General features: G+C 44.8%; 1 protein-coding gene across 2 annotated transcripts; it reads right to left on the minus strand.

The window, feature by feature from the left end:
* Positions 1 to 342: 342 nt before the first annotated feature.
* shtn2 (shootin 2) lies at positions 343 to 11686 on the minus strand. 2 transcript variants are annotated; one of them, XM_086197153.1, is made up of 17 exons: positions 11355 to 11686; positions 10080 to 10129; positions 9855 to 9915; positions 9630 to 9724; positions 9234 to 9429; positions 9039 to 9136; positions 8880 to 8961; positions 7952 to 8046; positions 4582 to 4716; positions 4348 to 4501; positions 3240 to 3366; positions 3035 to 3081; positions 2654 to 2751; positions 2541 to 2561; positions 2389 to 2442; positions 2157 to 2301; positions 343 to 1682 (listed from the first exon to the last, which is right to left on the minus strand). In XM_086197153.1, exons 1-17 carry the CDS (start codon positions 11386 to 11388, stop codon positions 1525 to 1527), a joined length of 1650 nt encoding a protein of 549 aa, XP_086053279.1. In that variant the 5' UTR covers positions 11389 to 11686; the 3' UTR covers positions 343 to 1524. The 2 variants fall into 2 exon arrangements, with proteins under 2 accessions (XP_086053279.1, XP_086053280.1); XM_086197154.1 differs by lacking the exons at positions 10080 to 10129; positions 11355 to 11686 and having other exon boundaries at positions 9234 to 9556; positions 9855 to 9872.
* Positions 11687 to 16073: the final 4387 nt, after the last annotated feature.

Below are 16073 nucleotides of genomic sequence, written 5' to 3' on the forward strand. Positions count from 1 at the left end.
ATTTGGCGTGGGGGGGAATGAAAATTTTTCTTCCTCCAAAGGGGGGAATGAAAACGTTTGAGAACCACTGGTTTAGAGCAACCTGGTTTAAGCATAATATATTATGGCAATTAATAAAGTTCTAGCTTATCTTAAGCTATCATGGTTTCTATTTTAGCGACTCACACAGATGTATTATTTCCTTTTTTTCTGGTAATATCAGCATCCACAATGTCAGTTCACAGATCCTGACTTCACACACACACACACACACACACACACACACACACACACTGGCAGTCACGTGAGTGGATTCAATAACAGCCAGGGGGCAGCCCTCATTACTTTATTCCAAGAGCTGACACCTTTGTGGAGGAAAACAATAAAATATGTATACAGGAGAGTGCAGAGTGTAAAAAGAGCTAAATAAAGTTAATAAAAAATGTGAAACAGTGTGAAGAAAAATGGAGTCAAAGGTGAGAGTAATTGCGTTCTCTCTTCAAATGCTTTTAACAAAGGCAGATAAGCCGCTGGATAGATGGTGCGCGTATTCATTTATGCGTGCATGCACACATATATAGCCTGCAAGTGTGGAGGTGAGAAAACAAAAGGCGACCTGCCGCATTCTCTTCCAGGCGAAGCCCTCTTAACTTAAAAACACCTCTGAGCTGCGGGTGTGAGAGCTTTAATGTGCCTAAACAAACGGCGGCGGCCTCCCTCCTTCTGCAGGACCGAGCTTTAAGAGGACGACACCTCAGGAGAGAAATGGGCATTCGTAGCCACTCGTAGTGTTTTTTTAATGGCTGTTTTTTTCACAGCAGAATTGCATAGTGCTGTAACTTGCACTCGGGTCAGTTAAATCCAGGCGCCAAAGTAGAATGATACTGGATATTAAACACATCTGAATGCATCAAGTATTCTTTCGCACGGAACAAGTACAAGTTATTTCAAGAGAAGCTGGCTAAAATGGCTTCAGGAGATGCTTTTCATTGCTTTTTAGCTCACCCTGACTGTGTACACCCTCCCGTCTGGGACTCCCTGGAGGGTAAAACAAACCGTGTTGTTGTGCTGTTTACTGGCAGTCATTACATTTGCATGGTAACCACGCTTTTCTCCTCAATAATGTCGAAGTGCGGTACCAAGCAGCAACTATCACGGTAATTACCAACTGGCAGCTGGCAACTGAAAAAAATCTGTCAGGTGTAAAAGTCCAGAGGCCATACCTGAAGGTACCAACATATCCGTTAGCTACCTTCAGCTAACAGCTAATTTCATTAGCATTCAGCCACATCCTAGCTAACGTTGTTGTGATACATTGGAAAACGAGTAAAATAAGTGCCATTATTTTATAATAATTATTTGTATAAATTTACTGATATTGAATTGTGAGTATTCATGTTTTAAATCAATTAAAATTAACAACATAATCAAAAGAGGTCAAAAGAAAAGGTTATTCAATTAATTACTGACAAAAAGCAAAGTAACTGTACATCCTCAAAGTAAGACTGGACCTCGGTGGTGTTGAAGCTGCTCGACTGCCTCCCTTCATTCGTCTTGGCTCATCATCAGTGCTGAAGCTCGGATGCGAGAGTCCCGCTTCTCCCTGTTCTGCCTCAGCCTCCGGAGCACAGGGGCGTCAGCACACAGGGCTGCCGCGGGAACATCTGCTGCCGCGGGGACATGGAGTTGACACGACTCAGGGTCTAACCAAGAGATCATCGCAGGTTAGTACCACATGACTGCATCTTGAAATTTACCAAATGACAGTAGTGGAATACTTTGCTCCTATCATAAATACTACAAAGTACTGTTGCTTGAATCAAAAACGGTGCAGTCTGGGAACAATCTGGTATTCTGACATCAGTTTTTCTGCCTAGTAACTGTGGAAGTCGGGTCTGACATCTCTGACTTAGATTTTCCTTGGATTTAGAAGCAACAAAAAAAAAAAAAAATCAAATTGATTTAATTTTCCTCGTAGTATGGGACATATGTTTTCCCAGCATTTGAGTGAGTACGTCTTGCTGAAAAGGGTTTGTGACCACTGATAGTACCAATTTCAGGAATCAGAACTGGATCAAAGCTGCATCCGTGGAGGTAAGCCCCAAAAATTCTGATGTACTTCAGGCTCCTGAGCTGACTGCTTGTACAGGGTACAAACTAAAACACGGAGTGTATACCAGGCGAAGAGGAGGGTAGGTCTTGGGAGCCATCCATGGCTCTCCTCCTCCTCTGGAGCACCCGCAGGAGCTCTGCCTCACCCACATCTCGGCCGATTCTCCTCCTGGATGGAACTCTGCTGACATTCCTGCGTTTCATGTTGTCCTGAGGTGTTAGAGGGTTGGAGAAAGATCAGAACGTAGTCACTAAAGTCGTCTTTTAATCACAAGGGTTTGACTGGAGTTGAATTACCAGCATTCCTTTCAACTCGACGATAGCGGATTTCCTGTTTTCGCTCTTTTGGTCCTATGAGAAGACATTCATCAAAAAACGCTTTTTAGCACTAAGGCTCATGTTTGACAGGATATTAGGCAAGAAAATGAACAACCACAAGACTTACTGACCGTCCATGAGCTGTCATCCTCCTGCAGTCACCAGACAAAGACAAATCAGACGGTTCTTTAAGCACATGACTTTGGGTTTCTACTTGGTTGTTCTTCAAACTACCAGCGACTACCTGTAGACTGGTGATGGGCCTCAGGACAATGCCTTTCTTTATCCGCTCCATCATCTCATCCATAGCTCTCGCCTTTACGTCCAACAAGGGTGTCGTAGCTTGAATTGTGGAAACAGCTCAGTTTTTCTGCTGGCTTGCTAGCATGCGTTCACTCATGAAACTTTGTTAGTTTGTTGGGATATAAATCAGCCGATTAGTTGAGATTGTTTATGGTCTGCTTGTGGATGGAAGTTATACTGTGTGTGCATGTGCACGCTAAAAAGGGCTGAGCAAACCAGTTCCCGGTGCAGACATAAGCCAGATGTTCATGGACGTTTGCAGGTTTTGTTCTTTTTGGTAAGAGGCTTTAGTGAAATCCAGTGAAATGCAAGTGTCACTCACTTTGATCTGCTTTATTCTTCCTCCTCTTCCTCAGGAAATCAAGTGAACTAGTCAGACACAGAGCGAGAGGTCACATACAGCTTTTGAGTATCTCACAATTAGATATTTGCCATTACCTGAATTCAGCAGTGTTTCCTTCACAAACAATTCTGGCTCTTACAGCCATGTTTGTAGTCTGTGATTAGCGATACTTGGTGGCACGTACTTGATGGTGACAATCGTGGGAGGGGGTGGAGGAGGAGGAGGAGGCGGTGGTGGAGGAGCAAGGACAGTGTTTTGGTCTGGTATGACGTCTTTTTCTTCCCTTTTCAGTGTATCTTTTAACTGCGTCACTGCAATAAAGAAGACCATGGAACGCCATGTTGAAAATACTGGTTTTTTTTTTTTCTTGCTTTGTTAAAAAATCTGCCTAAAGATTTAATGGGTAATCACATTTGGTTGCATTTTAGTACAACGGGAGGAAGTGGAAATACGTAGTTCCGTTTTTGGCCAGAACCAAACGAGCTCTTAACTATTGTCGTGTCATGGCTGGCAACCCGGGAGGCAATGTTCTGGGGACGTCACACAACATTGCTCAGTGTTACAGAACATTAAAAAACATGATTTTGAAAGTCCTGCAGACTTGGGGATCCCGAGGCGTTCCCAGGCCAGCCTGGAGATGAAGTCCCTCCGATGGCTTCCTCCCAGCTGGATGCATCTGGAGCAGCTCTCTTGGGAGGCGACCAGGTGACATCAGACCGAGATGCCCGAACCACCTCAACTGGTTCCTTTCGACCCAAAGGAATAGCGGTTCTACTTCCCTTTCGGTTATTTTATAAATACGAGTTTTTGGCTCTTGAGTTTGTTCCCCTGTGGTTCTCGTGAGAGGAAAGCAGTTCGGTTTCAGCCTCACTACAACCACGGCATCTGTGGTGTTTTTCAAAACAACCTGGAATATCGAGGCTTCAGGATACTTGGATGACTTTAGATGAGCAATGTGAAGAAGTTTCATGGTTTTATTACATATTTAGTTTTGAAAATTGGACACCATTCACAACTGTTTGGGAGATAACTGCAACACCTTGTCCTGTGAAACTGCAGCAGTGTTTTCTGGCCCAAAAAGCTTCACCCAATCTTCCACCAGTATGAGGTTGAATAGATAATGACTGAATTTTCAGTTTTTATGTGAACTATCTCTTTAAATCATCAGCGCCCATCAGTGTTCTCCTTCGGGTTGGAGGCGTTATACGTCACCTGATGACACAACTGACACTCAACCAAACATCAACATGTAATGACATTTGTGGCCCACTGGCTTCCCCACCAGCAGCTACCTTCATCCTGCAGGTGTGCGGCGGTTCTGTGAGTCTCAGACAGCTGGATTTCTAAGGCCTTCCTCTCCTCCTCGCTCCTCCTCAGCTGTTCGCTCAGGTTCTGCAGTTCACCAAGGACGCCGCTTCCTTCGTCTAAGGTAGGGCGATGTTGCACCTGAACACATGGCCGTGGCAAAAAACGTTAATTTAACAGCAGATGTGCTCCTGTTAGCATACGCACATGTACAGACACACCTGCTCCTGGTAGTAGCGCCGTATATCACTCAGCGCTGTGCTGATGTCAGATATCTGTTCGAGGGCTCGCTGCAGACCGGCTTCTGTACCCTGCATCACCTTCTGTTTGTCGACCTCCTCCTGCTGCACCCTCATCTAACACAAGACACACCACATTGAGCTGTTCATTATGATGGCTTGTAGTAAAATAGAAGAAAAATACATCAGTGGCAGAAATAAAAGGCTGGTTGTTAATTATCAGCCCCAGGAGGTTGACACAATACAGAGAAAATGTATTTAAACCAGTGTTTGACTGAACAATGACTTGTTAGTGTTACTCTTTGGCTTCGCTGTGCATGTTTTAGCAGTGAAAAAGATCATAATTCCCCCTTATTATAATAAGTGGCTTGTAAGAGGAAAAGAAAATGTCAAGCTTTGCCTTTTATGGTGTGACAAATCAGCAATACAGAAATGTGGTGCTAAGTAGTCAGAAATAATGGTTCCCTACTGAGGCGTGAGGATTTAGATGAATCTGACAGGTCGCTTGTCTCCAGTCTGTCAGACACTTCATTAAAGCAGCGTTAAAATGGAATTGCTAACAGCTAGCTTTCAGATGGCTGAGTGATTAGCAAAAGATAAGGAACTTGTTGTTTTCCTTCTTAGCTTCCTTTATTCAACATTCTTTTGCCCTCTGAACTGACAATGTGGGCTCTATGTCGTATCTGAAAGCATTGCGCATCGACGACTGCAACTCTCTCCTGGCAGGCCTCTCTGGTGTACTTTTGAACCTCTGAAGATGATCCAGAATGCAACAGCATGTCTGGTCCTTCACTCGCCCAAAACTGCATGTGTCACCCCGCTGTTAATGCCTCTTCACTGGCTTCCAGCGGCAGCTCCAGTCAAACTCAAAGCTCTTCCTCTGGCTAACAAACAGTGACCAGAAGGTCTCCTGCCGACCTGGAACCCCTCATCCAGGTCTACACACCCTCTCGCCGCTACGCTCTGCCTGTGGGAGACGGCTGGTGCTCCCAGCCCAGCGTGGCTCCACATCTCTAGCTAGACTCTCCTCTGTTGCTCCCACATGGTGGATCAACTACCAACTACCAAGGTCTCAGACCCGGCACTCAGTGAGCACTCAGCACTGAAAATGTTGAATATGGAATGTGTTGAATGTTGGAAGGCATTGTTGATGTTGAATTACTGGTTGTGGTCAGTTGAGGTTACATTTTATGAAGACAAAAAACAACAACCTGGCACTTCTTCTGCCAGGAGATGGCAGCACCTGCGACCATCCAACTTGAAGCAGTTTCGCGTGCTCATTAATGTTTTCCCTCCAGTCTGAAGTCTCGAAAACCCCAGTAAGAAATAAACAATTGTACAAATAATCAGGGGCAGGAAACGTCCAATCGCACATATTCCTTATAGCTGCACCTGCAAACCCCATTTTGATTTAGGAGTTTGAGTCTTGTTCAAATATCAAGTAGCAAGTTCTCCAAACCAGAGAGTTTTGTATCTGAGTCTAGATGTAATAAGGCCTAACTCATCGTAAAATCTTCCTTTTCAACAGAGAATTCCATCTCAAGAAATTGTCAGAGAATAATTATAAAATAAAGTCGGAATGAATTAGTTGGATGAAGGATTTCTAAGTCTGGGGCTTCCTGAATGGCAGGTAGGACCCAAACGGACTCGAGACAAACCAACCTCACATGTTATCACTTCTACCTGAAAACAAAGTTGACCTTCAACTGTCCTATGTAGTGGAGCATAAAACCCAAAACAGCAAATCTATTTAGAAAACAGACGAGCAGGAGCCTCGCTGGATGGATGAATCCTCCAACCAAGGGGTTGCAAGTTTTCTTTTTTTAACTGATGAACATGTTTCACCCCAAACCCCAAACTCAGGCTCTTTGATTTCAGCAGGTAGGACGGTGATTGCAGTTGCACAACTTCGAAATGCTGCTGCCCAACGTGAAGGCCTACCCTAAAGGCTCTGATTGGGTCGACAACGCTAGGGTTCATGGAACACTCCCAATTCTTTACACATCGTTTCTATGGTGCCATCAATTCAAGCCTATGATGTTACACGGGGACACGAGCCAAAAAACCCAGCAAACAACTGCTTTAAACAAACAAAGAAAAGTCCATATTTTGGAATGCGCTGTCTGCCTTGGTTACATCCTGGATCTTGGTCTTGACAAAAATCAGTAAACACACTTTTGTTTATTTCCTGTTTTGAAGCCATTCCTCTCTGCCTCTAACACAAATCTTATCTTATCCTTAAAAATGGCTGGAAAAAACACGGAGGACATGATGTGTGACATTTTTGAGAACAGGGCCACTGTCAGAGAACAGGAAGTGTGAATAAGTGTTTTTCATTTCTGTTTTTTTACAGTACAGGAGGGTCGGCTTTTTTTTTTTTGCTAGGTATCGGCACATGTATCTGGCTGAAAATTACACTGCTCTAATCTCCCGTTAGCAGACGGCAATTTTCACACGGCAGTTAGCACAGTTATTTCACACAAACACACTGCCTCGCCACACAAAGGGACAAAGACACGCACAAAAAAACCCTCCAAATTATTTCCTGTTTGAGGCCTTGCATCATTATACCAACGCGCATCGCGGAGAAGAGGTGTGAATGGCCGGTGTTGTCAAAACACATGAAAACAGACAAATAGCAGTGCATACAAGAGGCATTCAGTGCAGGGGGGTCTTTTACAATGAATTGAGAGTAAAGGGGCTGAATTGTATGACCAGTTGGGGGTCCTTTTCACAGGTAAGGACCCCTGCGAGGCAGCCTATTGTGTGCCTGTCCAGTAAATGGAGGACGCCACGCACAAAGGCGACAATTGCTATATGCTTGGCAAAACATAAAGGTGTCAGGCAAAGACAGGTTGCGCTTAAAGACCACTATTCTCCTTCAGCAGCGGTGATGACCACTAATTATGGGGAGGGGAGGGGCTAAATGGGCAGGAAAGGGATGTTTTTTCAAGAAAGAGCCTTCATTATCAGAGCAGCTGGGCCACATGAAGCTGTAGTGTGTTTGTGGGTTTTAAGTGAATTGGTGTTTTTTCCCGCATGTGTACACGCTTTTGTCCCGTGTGTGTGAACGCCACACCTTGACACACGAGGTGAAAACGGAGAATGGAGACCCCTTCTCCTGTCTCGCCACATCAGCTGACAGCAGAAATGTGTGTGTCGTTTCCCCTAATTCCTCCCAGCTTCAGTGTCCGTCTGTTCGCCATAGACGCCCCCAAGGTCAGTGCTGGCACTCCAGCTCCCTTCCCGTGGCACGCCCTGTCACCCTCGGTGTCCATAGGTGTGAATGTATGACAAAATGCATCGCGCCGCACGGAAAACGCACACATACACACACGACACAAGCTCACACCTGGTGGACCAAGACTTCGGCGTGCTGCCGGAGGCCTTTCTCCAGCGCCAACGTCTGAGACATCTCTGTGAACTCCTCTGTGACAAGCTGGGAGACTGCAGACACACACACACACACACACACACACACACACACACACACACACACACACACACACACACACACACACACACATTAACTGGGGTTTACTGTCAAAACAAAAAACAAAAATTATTGTTGCGTAATGACAATTAATGTGTACAAAATGTAAAAGAATTTCGTCATTTGTCGCGTGAAGCTGCCCGTCTGTCGCATGGATGTGTTGCCGTTCGGAACATCTAACGGCACAGGGACATTCTGAGGACCTACTGGAACATTCTTTAAAGGTTCTCTAAAGGTGATGAACCTTTACAAAACATTGAGGCTGCTCTCTTTTTGTGACTGAATCCGTGCAGTCCAAAGGGGCTTCAGGAGAGTGTTCCATTTTGTTTACTTGATGGTCACATGGCAACGTTACAAAGAGGACCGTTGAGATGTGGAGGAAATGTTCCTAACTAGTTTCTCATGTGTCAAAGGAAATCTTCCTTTTCGGGTTATTTAAGAGGAAACAAGTAAATGCTACTGTTTTATGATGTTCCCATTGTTCTTCAACACGTAAAAACATTCAGTAGGTTCGAGTAATGTTTAGGGAATCATTCCTGTAAGGTGTTACCTCGAAAATGGTCCATTAAATATACGGGTGTTCACCTTTACGGATCTCCAAATCACGACACCAGGAACGTTCCTTAAACATTGCAGGATCCTTTACAAAGGTCGAGACATTGTTTCTGGTGCGTCGGCAAAAACCTCCAGTGAATCAACCCTTTGGGAACCTTTCCCTTTAGGACCCAGACGGGGACATGAGGAGGGAGTGACCGTCCGTGTCGGCCCTGGTGGGAGGAGGACTCACCTCGTTTGATTTTATTCAAGGTCTTGCTCTGTTGTCTCATTGTCCTCAGTACGGCCTCCTTGTCCTCCACCTCCAAAGCGAGCTGGGGGAGAGAGTGGTCTTGAGGCTCAATGTAGCAAATGCGACTAATTCTGATCTAGTGACGTGGGGCCATAGTACCTGTTGTCTGCGTCCGTCCAGCTCTAGGGTCAGAGCCTCCACTTGCTGCTCCAGCCGCAGCTTCTCAGCCAGGAGGCCGTCCACGCATGCCTGCAGCTCTGACAATGGGGACAGAATTAGTGACATCATCACTACCTGCTTTGTTCTGGGTGTTTTTGACATCTCAGGTAAATCCACCTGATTTTTTTAACCAACCTGCAATCTTGGCTTGGCTCTGCAGCAACAGCGTCTGCTCATTGCCATTGTCACCGAAATCAACAAGGTCAACACTGTTATCAGTGGGGTCGACGTCGGGGTCAAAGGTCAATGCAGACAGGTTTTCAGGCAGCTCAGGGATCAGGGGCAGCAGCATCTGGCTCCTTCTCTTAAGGGTTTTGTTCTCCTTGGTCACCTAGGCAACAAAGGCAGCACCAGTGGGTCGATACTGCCGCTGCTGCTGGAGGTGGTGGTGTGACTTGACTTATTTCATGTGTGAAGATTACAAACAGATTTAGAGTAACACCTGCTGGAACAGGAGGCTGGAACAGGACAGGAAATAGAACATAAAAGAGACGGATAGAACAGGGTAGGAAAGGAAGGGGAAGGACATACTTGGACAGCCAGTGCCTCGGCGCTCTCCCTGCAGGAGCGTTCGATCTGGAACTGGATCTCCAGCATGTTCATCTCTTTCAGGAGTTGGTTGGAAACTGTTGATGGAAGCAGCTGTCAGTCATGACCATCTAGTGATGGGACATACCTAAAACTCAGCAGGGCCTCTCTGTTCCTGCTCAGTTCCTCCCTGAGACGTCAGGAACAGTTCTGGTGGTGGAATCTGACCTTCCTCCAGCTCAGCCAGCTGGTGATTGGCTTCATCTCGCTGCATCTCCAGGATCTCATACTAAAGTTTACAGCAAAGAAGAAAACAATCATCAGACAACAAAACCTTTTGTGGGATTCTTTTTTTGAACTTTTGTTCCTTTTATTGACTTGTCTTTCACCTATGTTCGTCCATGTGATTGTCTTTTATTCACATGAGAATGTGACAGTGATTGTCTGCAGTACCTGAATGTCTTCCTCGTAGTCAGAGGATAAATCAGTCTCTCCGTCAGACTCTGGGGGGGGGGGGGGGGGGGGGTCAACAGAGAACACACTCAGTGAAACTGTAAGAGGAACTTAAGGAGGATGTCCGAAGGAGGTTAGCGACAGAAATACAAGAAGTGAAATCACACAGGGATCCACTCAAATGGAAGTCATGCTGCTGGTTCGCTTTCTACCTCGCAGTTCCTACTGCTGCACTTGCTTTTTGTTTTTCTAGTCTTTTTGTGTTTGCGAATAAATAAAACCTAAAAAATTAAGTCTAATTGGGACTTTGTTAGTTTTAACTCAAATCAAAGTGTTTGTGGATTACTGAGCAAACGGCTGGATGAAGAAGACGTGGATTATTGAAAGTTTGTAAACCAACATTTTACAGTGTAGCATTTGCCAACTGTCAGGCTCCATTAGCTTCAAGCTAGATACACGTGGCTGGCTCTTTCTGCTTTCTGGAGTCATAAAGAAGTTTTACAGGAGAGAAAACATCTCTGGTAGTTCAAGACTCCTATTAGTGAGTATTTGAATGTCATAAAGCACTTTGTAAGTGAAGTACCACTTTGAGAACTACTCGGGAGCAATGCTAGCTCCTGTGGTTGTTTTAGCCTCCTTGCTAGTGCGTTTCCCTCCATGCTGTGGTTCAGGGGTTGAGTCTTGTGTCAGACGCTGCTTATCCACACAACACAGGTTCCACGGAGACGTGCCAACTCTCTCTATTATCCCACATTTTTAGCATTTCCCAGCAGACTAGTACCAGATTTGCAACATCTGTATACAAAATTCTTGCATTTTGAAAAATACTTCCTGAACTTAAAAAAAAACAACACTTTTTGGTTGAAGTATCAGTTAGTAATGCATTATTTCCCGCTGCTTTTATTCAGGTTGTATACTGAGAGTTTTTTGAATTTTCCAAAAGTAAATCCATGCTTAGCTGTGAAGCTAAGCTAACCAGAAATAATTTCTTCCCATCCATCTCACAGCAGGGAAGCACATCAGTGTATCATCTCTCAGAATGGCATGTTTTACTTTCCTTAAGATTATCTTATTATTCACCATTAAAACAAAAAGTTTCATTCTTGAAAAATTCAATCATGTTCTTCTCAACACTCAAGAAACGTTTTGTCAGAAAACACCCTCATTATCTCTTATGCTTCAAGTCTAGAGGGATTTCATTTGTGTGTGCCATTAAATGGGAATTTTTATATTAAAAATACCTCAAATGAGTTAGTCTACATTATCAGGTCTTACCTGCCGCAGCTACGTCCTCGTCTTGGATCCACATCTTAGAGTTTTCTGTGTTTTAGCTCCTCTGAAGCTAAAATGAGTCGTGCGCTAACCAGATTCCTGTCTCAGCAGCTTTTTTTGTTGAAATCAAAGCAGGAATCTCTTTTTTCAACCCTCCCCCTCTGGAGATCTTACAAAAAGAGGAACCTCTAAAGAACGTGGTCACAGGCTACCATGGATTTATAGCATGGTTGCAGATTTTGTACTTGTAAAAGAAAATCAAAAACCAAGTTATTCCTGCTGCCATCACAAGCAAGTGAGCGTATTTGCCGCTGGTTTTTGTCTCAAATGAGGTTGAAGTGTTTGAACTTTTACCCTTTTCATATAGCAAGAAGAGGGAAATGCAGCCTCTGGCCCAGCGCACGGTCTCTGAGGGACGACGCTGTCTCTCTACCGCAAGATCAATGTCACTCAAGCAGCCACTGCACAGGAAAAGCTGCTTTTATTCCTCTATTAGCATCTGTGTTCGGAGTTCACGACCTCCGTAACATCAGACCTGCCATGGGAGCGGCATTCCGGGTGATAATTCCGGAGGTTAGCAGAGGTGGGCGGCGGCGATGATGGCGATGACTCACATGCCTCTGCTCTGAATGATGGAGATTCTTCAAATTTCCCATCCTTCATTTTTTGGTTATTTGTTTGCCGGCCATCCAGGAGAGTTTGGAACTCCATGTGGGCGGGGCTTGGGTTTAAACAGGAAGTAAGCAGGAGATTAGCAAACACCTTCCAAAAGGACAGAGCTGGTCTAGTCTTACACCTGGCAGTTGGCTGTCTGTCCCTGTCTCCTTAATTCAATATGGCAGGAGGGAATTTCCCCTGATTTGGCTCAAACGTCCACTGGGACTTAAGGATGGGCTGAAATGATGTCTGCGGCCAAAGGTCACTGTCACCTTGTGTTTGCATGATGTCATCCTCCTTTTTATCCAGCTGTATGCTCAGGAATCCCCAAACAATTTGAGCTAAAAACTAGGTAAATAAAATGGTCTGAGTTTTACTGATTAGATGTCTTAATAAAGATAATTTCAATAATACGGGACAAAGACCTTGAGAATTTGCAAACAGAGGTTTTTGGACATTTAAGCGATATTTAGCCATCAAGTCTCTGTTAGCTTGAAGCTAAATATACGCGGCTGGCTCTTTCTGCTTTTTTGAGTGACAAAGAAGTAACGTAGGAGGGTAAAACGTCTTCCAGAGTTCCTAACTCCAATTAGTGAGTACTTGAAAGGTAAAACATACTTTTGAGTGAGGTATCGCGGTATGATGATGTACTAGCTAGCAGCCTTGCTCGTGTGTCCACCTGTGAGGCTGCTGCTGGATGGCGTTTGTCTTCATAACGCAAATTCCTTTCCTGCTCCCAGTATTATCCCACATTTTTAGCATTTCTGATGCTGCTATTGGATGACAACACGATGCCAAACTGCAGTGTTAAAGGTACGTGCTGAACTTCATCACTACCAGTAACTACATCAGTGTCACCACACCAAAAACTACAGCCTTCAAAAATGCTGTGATTAGTTCTAAAAATAAAAACGCTACTATAACGGCTATAAAAATAGTGGTAGCATGATAAAGCCATTCCAATTTGGCTGTGTATTGGCCAATTAGTGCGTGTTTTACGCTCCGCCGCCTCCAGCGGTAGTGGAAGTCACGGGTCTCTGGCACCTTTGTTTTGGGGGGTCCTGAGTTGAATGGTTTGGTAACCTCTGACATGAATAACTCCACACAGCTCAAGGTCGACGCCATCTAATTCAGAAACATTCCCCAAGATATTGGCAGCAAGACGTTTTTATTTTCACCACAAACAGATGAATTCCCTCGCCGCGGCGCAGATAATCAAAGTTCTCAGTCAATGTTGTTGCTTCACCTTCGACGCAAACGCGGGGGGCTGCAAAGATAAAGAGGCGCCCTGATTCATGATGTGACGTCCTTGTGGTTTAATGAGTCTTTTCTCTCAGTGTGTTGCTCTCTTTACAGGCACCACCTGAGCTCCCAACCCTGCGCCAGCCTGTCACCCTGACCTTTACTAACGATTCTTCACCATGTTAATGAAGGTGAAATTGTCACTTAACATTAGCCGTTGTGTGGAAGGTGACATTGTCAAACATGCCGCCCTCGTGATAACACTGTCTGGTTAAAATGGAGACAAACTAGATTAAACAAAGGCGGAGCACTTTTTTATTAGGCTTTGGCCTTTATACTCCTTTTTGTTTCATGTGGAGTATTTTGATTTAATCTGCCAGGCTATTTAAAAAGCAGTTGAGTAAAATGGAAGGTCTTTATGTTCCTACAGACTTATTGTGTTTTAGCAGCTCAGCTGAAGTAAAATGACCACAAATGCCTCGTCTACAATGACGGTACTGAAGGACACTTTTTTTTTCGCCCTGGAAATTCGAAGATTTCAGCTCACTAATGGTTATTTTTCAATCCGTACATATTTTGATTCAATTAATTTTGAATCACTTGGGCCAATAAATAAATCATTAATTTCATACAACAGGTAGCAGGATCATGTTGCATCACTAGTGTTTGAATTCAAACTGAAACCACAGAGAGTAGCTGACCGCTAGTTAGCTTAGCCCAATGGCTGGTAGTGGGTGGGAAGTGTTAGCATCAGCTGGCTCAGGTCCAGGCTAATTAGCTTAGCCCAATGGCTGGTAGTGGGTGGAAGTGTTAGCATCAGCTAGCTCAGGTCCAGGCTAGTTAGCTTAGCCCAATGGCTGGTAGTAGGTAGGAAGTGTTAGCATCAGCTAGCTCAGGTCCAGGCTAGTTAGCTTAGCCCAATGGCTGGTAGTAGGTAGGAAGTGTTAGCATCAGCTAGCTCAGGTCCAGGCTAGTTAGCTTAGCCCAATGGCTGGTAGTGGGTGGGAAGTGTTAGCATCAGCTAGCTCAGGTCCAGGCTAGTTAGCTTAGCCCAGTGACTGGTAGTGGGTGGAAGTGTTAGCATCAGCTAGCTCAGGTCCAGGATGCTGGTGTGTCCAGCAGGAATCCTCCTCCTCATCATGATCAGTAGCAGCAGTCGCTCTTCTAGTCCTCAACAAACCTTTGGTTCTGTTGACCCAAGTTCCAATGGAGCTTTGGAGGTGCTGCGTCAAATCACTGCTCCCAGTCAGGAAAGTAGTTCTGGCTACGTGTCTGATTCTACCACTACAACGTCTCCTCATGTTAAACTGGTATTCATCACCAAGGTGACACACAACCCTCCTGATATTAATGCAGGCAGAGATGGAGCTACGCTAACACTTCCCACCCACTACCAGTCATTGTGCTAAGCTAACTAGCCTGGGTCTCAGCTCCATAGAGGAGGGGCTCTATCTTTTTGTCCTGCTCTGACACACACACACGATGGACAATAAGAGACTTTCATTCGTGTTCCTCTAAAGGACCGTATGGAGCAGATGAATTGTTCTATGGTCACATACTACTTTTCATTTCTTTCCAAACTTTTACTTCTACAAAGTGAGCCGATTGTGTGGCTTCTCTTTAGTCTTTAGTGCCTGGCGCCTTCTTTGCACCTCGGCCACGATTGGCTCAGACGCCAAACACTCCTAGCAACGCCTCGCTCATCTGCGTCCACATGGCGCGATAGTTTGGACGCGGAATTTTAATGAAGGAGCTGATTCTGGATGTGACACTGCAGCAGTGTTTGGCTGCTTGATAGTGGGAGCAGCACCGGCCTGCAGTGACACATCGCCGGGTTTTAACCGCCACTGATCTGATGTGTTCCTGAGCACATGACCTCGAGGGAGAGGTTGCGATTATCTGTAAAGCGACTGTGTGTGAAAGCGGCAGAACAAAAAGAAAGATTACGAGCGGGAATGGCACACACAAACACACACTCACCTGCTCCGGCTCTGCTCGTTACTAATGAGTGTGTGATTGGATTATCCCGGCTTTTAACAGCACCACAGCTGCAGCTGACAGAGAAGCTAACCTGCAAGTCGGGGTCAACAAGAGGCTGGTGGGGGCGTGACCTTTGCACGAGACAGCGTCCTGGGCCGGCCGGGAAGAAGAAGCCGGGAATGAACAGATTTGAGGAGCGAGTACGGAGCCCTGGAGTGGCCATGGAGGGATATATTCTGTTCTTTTTTGCAGAGAGAGAAAATAAATCACTGCTGCAAGGCCATGAGATATAATTTGTTCCCTCAATTTAATTCACCTGTGGGCAGAAGGTGCACCTTGTTCAAAAATATTAAATAACAAAATGGAGGGAAGAAGTCAAATATTGTGGCCACTAATTATTGAAATAAAGGGAGCACTTTATAGCTTGAGACCTGAAAATACCTAAATTGACAGAACAAGTTGTATTTTTTGGTCTCAAAAAAAAAAAAAAAATTTAGGAAACAAGTTCTTTCTCCTGGCCACAAATTGGTTGAACTGAGGAAACGAAGCCCCGTGCTAATTAAATCAGAGGGACGTTGAGATCATGACCGCAAAATAATTAGACGGAGGGCACGAATTATATTATTGGGGCCTAAAAAAATTAAATTGAGGGAACAAATTATATTTTCTGGCACTAAATTGAGGAACCAAGTCAAAACTCAAACTAAGTCATCATCAGGCCGAGAGATAATTATATTAGCCATCGAAGCCAAATTGTGGGAGCCAATTTTAATTCATGGTCTTCCAGCAACACGTCGAGGGGACATGTATGAATAATTTATAGTATAAATACACACGTGTGTA

The sequence above is a fragment of the Aulostomus chinensis genome, chromosome 24 (genome assembly GCF_037954235.1).
Source record: "Aulostomus chinensis isolate RoL2024-O1b breed Wild chromosome 24, RoL_Achi_v1.0, whole genome shotgun sequence".
In the NCBI taxonomy this organism is placed as follows: domain Eukaryota; kingdom Metazoa; phylum Chordata; class Actinopteri; order Syngnathiformes; family Aulostomidae; genus Aulostomus; species Aulostomus chinensis.

What these genes read in the sequence shown, in the direction of transcription:
- shtn2 (XM_086197153.1), bottom strand. Translation starts at nt 11,388, where the DNA reads ATGTGGATCCAAGACGAGGACGTAGCTGCGGCAG. An exon ending in ACTACGAGGAAGACATTCAG is followed by an intron (nt 9,916 to 10,079) that starts GTACTGCAGACA and finishes TGTAAACTTTAG; the next exon opens with TATGAGATCCTGGAGATGCA. An exon ending in TGGACGGACGCAGACAACAG is followed by an intron (nt 8,962 to 9,038) that starts GTACTATGGCCC and finishes TCTCTCCCCCAG; the next exon opens with CTCGCTTTGGAGGTGGAGGA.